This window comes from Mesocricetus auratus, unplaced genomic scaffold (genome assembly GCF_017639785.1).
Source record: "Mesocricetus auratus isolate SY011 unplaced genomic scaffold, BCM_Maur_2.0 Super-Scaffold_100007, whole genome shotgun sequence".
Classification (NCBI taxonomy): Eukaryota; Metazoa; Chordata; class Mammalia; order Rodentia; family Cricetidae; genus Mesocricetus; species Mesocricetus auratus.
In genome coordinates this window covers 34,013,593-34,021,850 of record NW_024429191.1, presented here as the reverse complement: position 1 = coordinate 34,021,850, position 8,258 = coordinate 34,013,593, and the positions used below count along the sequence as shown (strand labels likewise).

Here is an 8,258-nt window from a genome sequence, read left to right as displayed (position 1 = left end):
GGCGCCCCCTGGTGTGTGTACAAACTTTTTTCTCCTACTCTTTGGTTTTATTTAATTACTAGGGTTGGGTAGTACTCCATCTTGCATGTAGAGGTCAGAGGAAAAACGGTAAGGCTGGTTCTCTCCTTCCATCTTTATGGTTAGGCATTGCCTCACTGCCCTCCTCCCCACACTTGGTTCTGTTACAGGTGAGTTTCCTTTCTGTGACCAGCTGCCAGGCCCTGCACACAGATGGCAGCATGGTGACACTTCCAATCACCAACCTGATGAGCAATCTGTGCCATCAACTTGTATATATCTGGAATCAATTAGCTAGCTCAATTGGTAGAGCATGAGATTCTTAATCTCAGGGTTGTGGGTTCGAGCCCCACGTTGGGCACCAGATGTGGATACACAGATCAAGATTCATGGGACTGGTCTCAAAATAGGTTAATGTAACTTCATTTGGTGAGATGCACTTACACAATAAGCGGGTGACCACTGCAAGATCCAGCTCCAAGGATTCATCCAGACTGCCTTGTGACCCGACTGGAAGCAAGAGAGAACCCCATCCCGACCTCAGACCTAAAACCCATTCTCCATCATGCCCGCACCTGTGACCACACCCAATCGGGAGTGGTCAGTGCTACAGGTTCGGTGGGGCGGACATTTTACTACACCAAAGCAGCTGGGCACGCCTGCCTGTGAACAGTTTCTTTTCCCCCAAGACAAGGTTTCTCTGTGTAACGGCTCTGGCTGTTCTGAAACGTACTCTGCAGACTAGACCGGCTTCAAACTCAGAGACCCACCTGACTCTGCCTCCGAATGGTAGGATTAAATGCATGCTACCACTATTGGCAGGCTGTGAAACTGTTCTCTTGATTATGGTACTTGAGGTAGGAAGACCCACCCTAAATCTGGACCATACCTTCTAGTGGCAGCATATCTAAAAGAACATAGTAGAGGGATACTTTTGCTTTTTGCCTGCTTACACTCACCGTTTCTGGCAAGTTCATCTATCTTGTTGCTGTTGAAGCATTCTTTTGCTAGTGTTAAGACCTAGCTCTTCAGGATCCCAACTAGACTGAAGACAACTGGAAACATCTGGCCTCTTGGACTGAATAACAAGTGGGTTTTTGGATTTTTCTTCATTGGAAGGCATCCACAGCCTATAAGCCACTTTAATAAATCCGTGTGTGTGTGTGTGTGTGTGTGTGTGTGTGTGTGTGTGTGTGTGTGTGCGCGCACGCGTATGTTTCATTCTATTAGTTCTATTCCTCTAGAGCAGTGGTTAACTTGTGGGTTGAGATCCCCTTTGGGGTTTGAACAGACCTTTCACAGAGGTCACCAAAGACCATTGGAAAATAGAGGTATTTAATTTTTAGCAATTCTTGTCTAATATGTGCATCTGAAAGCTATCAGCTTCCCTTTAACTGTGGTATTAACAGGTTTTGAGTGTGGTGGCACACACCTTTAATCCCAGTACTTGGGAGGCAGAAGCAGGTGCATCTCCGTGAGCTCGAGGCCAGATTGGTCTACACAGGAGAGTTCTAGGATGGTCAGGATCACATAGTTGAGACCATTTCAAAAATAAATCCTTTTTTCCCCCTGAGACAGGGTTTCTCTGTGTGACAGTCCTGGAACTCACTTTGTAGATCCGCCTGCCTCTGCCTCCCAAGTGCTGGGATTTTAAAGGCGTGCACCTCCACTGCCCAGCTTCAAAAATAGATCTTAAAAATTACATTTTTTCTGTGTGTGCATGCACCATAGCACATGGGTATTAGAGGGTGGCTTGCAGGACTCAGATCTCCTCTTCTAGCATGGAGGTGCAAAGACTGAACTGGGACCATCAGGATTGATGATAAATGTCCTTGACCTCCAAGACTAATGTAGGGCCTAGCTCCTGAAATTTGTTTAAAAATAAGAAAAATTTACAAAATGTCCTGTTTTGTTACATGGGCTTATACTCCTGCTTCATCTCCAAGTGGCTGTGACTACAGGTGTGTGCCTCTGTGCCCAGCTTTGTTAGTAGCTTCTCAGTGGCCAAGCATTCCATTCCAAATGTGTGGTCTGCAGGTGTTTCCCACAGATGTGTTAGACACATGTGTTGCTTCCATTCCTACATCGTCACTGTTCTGGGGAAGGATCACCTTCCATCACATGCTGGAGCAGCTGTAGGATAAACCATCTAGAAGACAGGATGGAGGACCTGCTGAGAGAGATGCCTTTAGCAATGTCAGCACTGGGAAGGTGGCTCACGTGCCTGTTAACAACCCTACTGAAAATAAACTAGCAAAAGGAATCCAGCGTGATCACTCCCCACATTGCACAAGACACACTGACTAGAGTAGTGAGGCAAAGACTACAAAGAGAGCCGTGAGGAGATGCTGTGAGCATGCAGCTAGAACGCCCAGGACCCAGAGCTGGAACAAGTCACACACCAAGAAACAGTACCCCGAGGCCAGCTGCATCAAACGTACTACATGCTTACCTTTATGCCTCCAGCGAGGAACAAACAGGCTGGCTGGACTGCTCCTGAGGCCACTCAAGGATGGCCAGCTCTTCTCAGCTGTTCTTGTCACAGGTTTCTAGGGGTGAAGGTTAGTGGAACCTACACATGAATTAATGCCATTTGTTGCCTAGAGCTGGGAACAAATTATAGGCTGGGTGGGTGACAGCAAATACATTGCTGATCCTGAGTTCCAAAAGCCCAAGGACCTGTTTTCCAAAGAGAATAACATACAGGGTCTGGGATTAGGGTTTCAGACTGGACATTCTCCATTTTGATCAAAATTGGGCATGCTAAATACAACAATGAACCAGTGAGTCTGGGAGGATGGTGAGGGAGGGAAAGGCGGAGAAAACATCTGTGTTGGAATGGGAAACGTAGAGGTGGCAGGCATTAGCTGCCACACAAACTCACAGGTAAAGAGGAGAGTTTGTTGGGGGGAGGCTTTATATAAGGTCACCAAAGCAGAATACCTTTTCTGCGAAGGTCTAGAGGGACCTGATTCCAGACAAGAAATAGCCACCTGAGTACCACTCGAGGCTGGGTAGACGGGCTGTGCAGGCTCACTGGCTGCCAAGGATCCTCACACAGCAAGATGCCTACGCTTCCTTTATTCACTGGACTGTGCAGGGTCCACTGCTCTGCCACAGCACAAGGGCTTCCTTACAAGTTCGTTTCTCAGTGTGACTCTGATGACCTCGATGTGAGCAGAGCATCTGGAAAGCTCATCTTCCAATAAAAAGGGACCATGTTTATGCTTTTCATTTGACACTGTCTTTGAGGTGATGTCCTGTATAAATGGAGACTGACAGGTTCTTTAGGGCCTAAGAGCACCTGCACCAGCCCTGACAGTTCTGTTAAGAAGCAAGTTCAGTGTTTTTTTGTTGTTTTTCTTTTTTTTTTTTTCTTTTGAGACAGGGTTTCATTGTGGCTTTGGAGGCTGTCCTGGAACTTGCTCTGTAGACCAGGTTGGCTTCGAACTCACAGAGATCCACCCGTCCCTTCCTCCTGAGTGCTGGGATTAAAGGAGGGCACCACCACCGCCCAGCTAAATCAATGGGGTTTAACTCATTGTTACTTCATTTGCAACAAAAACCATCTTTTAAAGGTATATTGTAGCTGTTTTACAGATTATATATGGTCAACAGTAACAGAAGACTCCAATTTCTCTGGTGACTTGGAGGCAACCCAGGGCCCAAGGTGGCATTCTTGGTTTTAGTTAGGTGGGTAGCCTAGGCTGGCTTTACTTTAAACTCTCCATTGAGCCGAGGATAACTTTGAAATCTCAGTCCTCCTGCCTCCACCTCCCTAGTGCTGGGGTTACAACTGTGTCCTATATAATCCACTTTTTTGTGGTTCTAGGATTTGAACCCAGGGCCCTGTGAATGCTAGGGAGGCAAGCAGTTTACTAATGAGCCACCTTGCAGCCTGAACACTCCTCTGAAGCAACCTGATTAGTTGTTCCATGGGCTCTATATAAACTCGGAATGAAGTGCACACAGTTAATGCAGGTTCTTTATTGGTTCCAACATGTTAGGAGATGTAATAAATGATACCCTTACATTCTCTTAACCAAAAATATAACAAGTATTTACACTTAGTAAAAATACAAAAGCATACAGAGGCACTGTCTTTCTAAAAGACATAAGTTTAAGAGGCATCAAAAACTAGGAGACAACATTGCTTGTTACAGGATGCCTTACAATCATTGAATTGTGCAGATAATTGTCACTTGATTATAGCAACTGTGCAATTTTGCTTTTTGATACTCACATTTCAATTTTAAAACATCAAGTTTCAACTGTATCATGTACATTAAAAATAAAGAGACCCTTTAAACAGCACAAAAGCTAACAATGAAGCAGGGTTCAAGTTTCAACTTGAAAATGTACCTGATTCGTCTCAAGGCTGCTACCTCCCATCTTTTTTTGTAGCATGTAATGGAATTCTGAAAGGATATACTTAATGTCTTCTAGAACCTTTCAGTCCAATAATCACTGTTTTAAACTTAAGGAATCCTTTTCCTTTTGCTTTCTTTGTAATTATAAAGAATTTCCTCCGGTTACTGCTCCTCTTCCAGTTTGGTAGAATGTCACTCTCTAAAAGGTTTTTCTCCCCAAAGATCATGCTGAAAGACACTAGTTAGAGGAAATGAAGTCTGGGGACTGCAAGTTACCCTGCTATAAGCAGCACTGGGATCACTAATCAAATCTTTCACTGTTTGACAAAGTCTGCACTAAGGGTCTCCTGCTTTGACTGTCTTGGCAGATGCTGGGCACTAGTTTCTTTAGTAACATTACACACTTAGAACAAGGACAAACGGGGATTTGGAACTGGAGCAAGCATGGGCTTTAAGGCTTCCCTTGCTCTAGTCACATGACAGTGGAAAAAAAAAAAGAGCAGACATGATTTTTTTTCAGGGACTCATATACATCAAACTACAAAGCATTTGGTTTTCATTCTGATCAATGTGATCAGCTGCTCTGAACACTCACAGATAAAGCTCACTATAACCAAGGCAGCTCCACAGTACAAGTTCAAAGCCATAGGCCTCAATGCTCTGTGCGAGATATTTACACTATTAAGGACCAAGGCAGGTGAGGCTCCATCTGAAGACCTGCTATAGATGAACAGAGGCTGTTCAAACAGCACATTTTCCTAGAGTATGGATAGAAAATGGTGACAATGAGTACCCAAACTTGGATTAAAAAGGTGGATATAGCAAAAATATTTATTTTGTTTTGGACATGAAAACAATATTATGCAAACAGGTTAATAAAAAAATTCACAATCAGAAGACAGCACAGTTCATAGGCCTGATCAGTTATGCATGGCTGTCAAGCTTCAGCTGCCACTCAAGCTCCAGCCTCACCATACTGCAGTGCACCTGGGCTCACGTCTAAGGCTTCTGAGCTAATGTCTCCCCAGGGGAGTTCTTCAGCCACTGCTTTTCCTAAAGAGACATTCTGTGGGAGGACACAACACTGTTACATGCGGAACTCCTCTGATTCTAAGGTGATTAGACAGGAAACAGGAAGAGAGAGCAACGGAAAAGCACAGCCTTGGAAAGGCAGTTGGTCAGGTGACTGCTCTGCAGCAATGCTGTCACTGTTAGTGCACTTATAATGGCTTTGGCTTTTTTTTTGGTAATTACAGAAGTTTATGAAATTTTATTTGCCTTTTACATTAAAAAGCAAATGGAAAACTTTAAATATATATACAAAATGTTATGTTTAATTTGTAAATATGTGGAAAGTCCACTTTATTTAGTAAGCAGTAACTGAATTTGAGTAAAGAGTGCCATATACAGGAGGTCACAAAGGATGTCCTCTCCAGGGCAGAAGCCCCCTCCATTATCCTAGTGCCTCTCTCTTATACAAGTCTATCCCTTGGGTACTGAGTTCTGCTCAAAACTCAAGTTCAGTGACTGCACATGTGGCTGAATGAGCCAAGGTGATCACCATCATTACATCTGTGATACTTGAAAAAAATTCTATTTTTTTAAAAATTATTTTGTGTCTAGGGATGTTCTTTCTGCATGTCTGCATATATCACAAGTATGCAGTGCTTTTGGAGGCCAGAAGAGGGTGCTGGATCCCATTTCTGGAGTTACAGGCAGTTGCAAGCCACCATGTGAGTGTTAGGAATTAAACTCGGGCCCTCTGTAAGAGAATCTTAACCACTGAGCCTCTCTCCAGCTCCTACAATATTTCTTCTAAGCTAGGAATTTCACACTTGAGTTGTGAAAAGTTAGCTTAGGGTGGATTCCTATAGAAACAAACTCTAGGAAAACCATTCCCACTGGATTTATAGTAACCTCCTAATTGGATGCACCATAATGTTCACTTCAGAAACAGATTCACTGCCAACTATCCCCTCTTTGGAAATTAGAACTCTCCCTTCCCATTTAACTCTGCTCCCCTTTCCAAAAGATTGCCAAGACCCCTGAGGCTGCCCATGCCACAACGAGCAGGCTGCTCACATTACACCTGTACAGGTGTCTGTTTCCCACCTGAGTGTCTGCTACAATAGTGCCACATCTCTGTACCTACGTCAGGATGATGTCTGCTGCTCAGACCATAGACAGCTTTATAGCCTCAGAAAAACAACAGCTAACAAGAGCTCTTGAATACAAACAAAACCACAATACTTTAAATAAGTTACTTTTCAAATACACAAGACTATCCTTGGTATTGGCAGACATTTTGAATGTGTCCTTTAGCCCAAGCTACGGCTTGGAAATAATAATACCACTATCTTTAAAATGATTTACAAAAAGAGAGACCTATAGTGATATACAGGGGAACTCTGAGCTTGAATGTAGTCCCAAGGCAGGAGTGATGTGCAAAGTGTAGGCTGGGATCAGGTGCAACATCCAGTTAAGGAAACTGCACCTGCAGGGACAGAAGAAAAGGAAGCAGGACTCAGAAGAGCGCATCCTCAGCTCAGCGAGGAAACCCCAGGGTTGGTGGCAGCAGCTGAGCTGTTGGCTTTGGTCTGCTGAACCACGAGCTCTTGTCTATGCTCCTGACTTCCAGTGGGCTCCAATGGGCATCCAAAGACTAGACCGCGGACACCTGCTCATTTTCTGAAAATAATAAAGATGCAATTAGCTGGCATATCTGTTAATGCAGATTAAGCAATAACCAACCTATTATCTGCTATATAAGAAACTCTCCCCAATCTTGGCAAAGATTCCATTAAGACCCAGGATTCATTGTAAAAGGGAAAAGATTTATACAGTCTGAAGAGAAACCAGAGTTCAGGATTCACTGTTAACACTATGGTTTCTAATCACACTGAGAGCTGGTATGAAACTGGAATTTCAGAATTAAAATTCTTTTACACTTATTTCTTGTGTGTGTGTGTGTGTACGTACAAATGCCACTGTGCATGTGTGAAGGTCAGAGAACAATTTTCAGAATTGCTTCTCTTGTTCCATCCTATGGATTCTGGGGATCAGGCTTGGCAGGAAGCAAAGGCCCTGTTGACTATCTTGCTGGCCCCTGTAGTTTTTCTTTGGTGTGTATGGTTATGTGTGCATGTGTAGACTAGAGCTTGACATATGATGTGTTACTGGATGGATCACTCTCTACTTTAGTCAGAATCTGTCAGTAAACCTAGAGCTTGCTAGTCTGACTAGTCTTGGTAGCCAGCTTGCCTTGGGGATCCTGTCTCCACTTTCCCAGCGCTGAGATTAAAGATAAACACTATACCTTCCAGCCTTTACATGGGTTCTGGGGCTCTGAGTTCTGGTCTTCATGCTTGCATGGCAATCACTTCATCTATCGAAACCATAGATGGTTTCAATGTATCAGTCTATTACTTTATTACTTAGAATGCTAAAAAAATATTTTCAAAGAGGAAACTACTTTTCACTCTTTTGTTAGTTACAAAGTTCATCAAGAGTTTTGCTTTCAAGGAGCTTAGTCAATAGTGTCTTTCATATAACTGCCATTCACAGTTGTCATACTCTGTGAAACTATTGAACAGACATCAAACACCTTCTCTCACAATTCTCTTACTAGGGCTGTCATTATATTATCAAAGATGAAGATATTTCATGTGAGTTAGCATCAGAGCCATGAGTACACAGAGACTGTCTACAAACTGTATCCTATTTAGTGACTATTTCAATGTTCCTTATAGTTTGTGTGTGTGCACTACAGTGTTCACTGAGGCCAGGGGGTTGGCTCTCTCTCTCTCTCTTTTTTTTATAATTTATTTATTCTTATTTATGTACAATGGTGTTTCACCTGCATGTGAGGAT

General features: G+C 43.4%; 1 protein-coding gene and 1 non-coding gene across 17 annotated transcripts in view; one reads left to right on the top strand and one right to left on the bottom strand.

Annotated features, from left to right (window-relative positions):
• The first annotated feature begins 306 nt into the window (after positions 1-306).
• Trnak-cuu lies at positions 307-379 on the top strand. The gene has a single exon. It is a non-coding gene; the product is annotated as a tRNA-Lys (tRNA).
• Positions 380-3,990: 3,611 nt separating this feature from the next.
• Positions 3,991-8,258, bottom strand: part of Rapgef6 (Rap guanine nucleotide exchange factor 6) — a 177,889-nt gene continuing 173,621 nt past the window's right edge. For all 16 annotated transcript variants that reach the window (XM_013111579.3, XM_013111580.3, XM_013111587.3 and 13 more), the window contains one exon: positions 3,991-7,076. In XM_013111579.3, the coding sequence (XP_012967033.2) occupies positions 7,051-7,076 (26 nt within the window). In that variant the 3' untranslated portion in view covers positions 3,991-7,050. The remainder of the gene's footprint in view (positions 7,077-8,258) is intronic.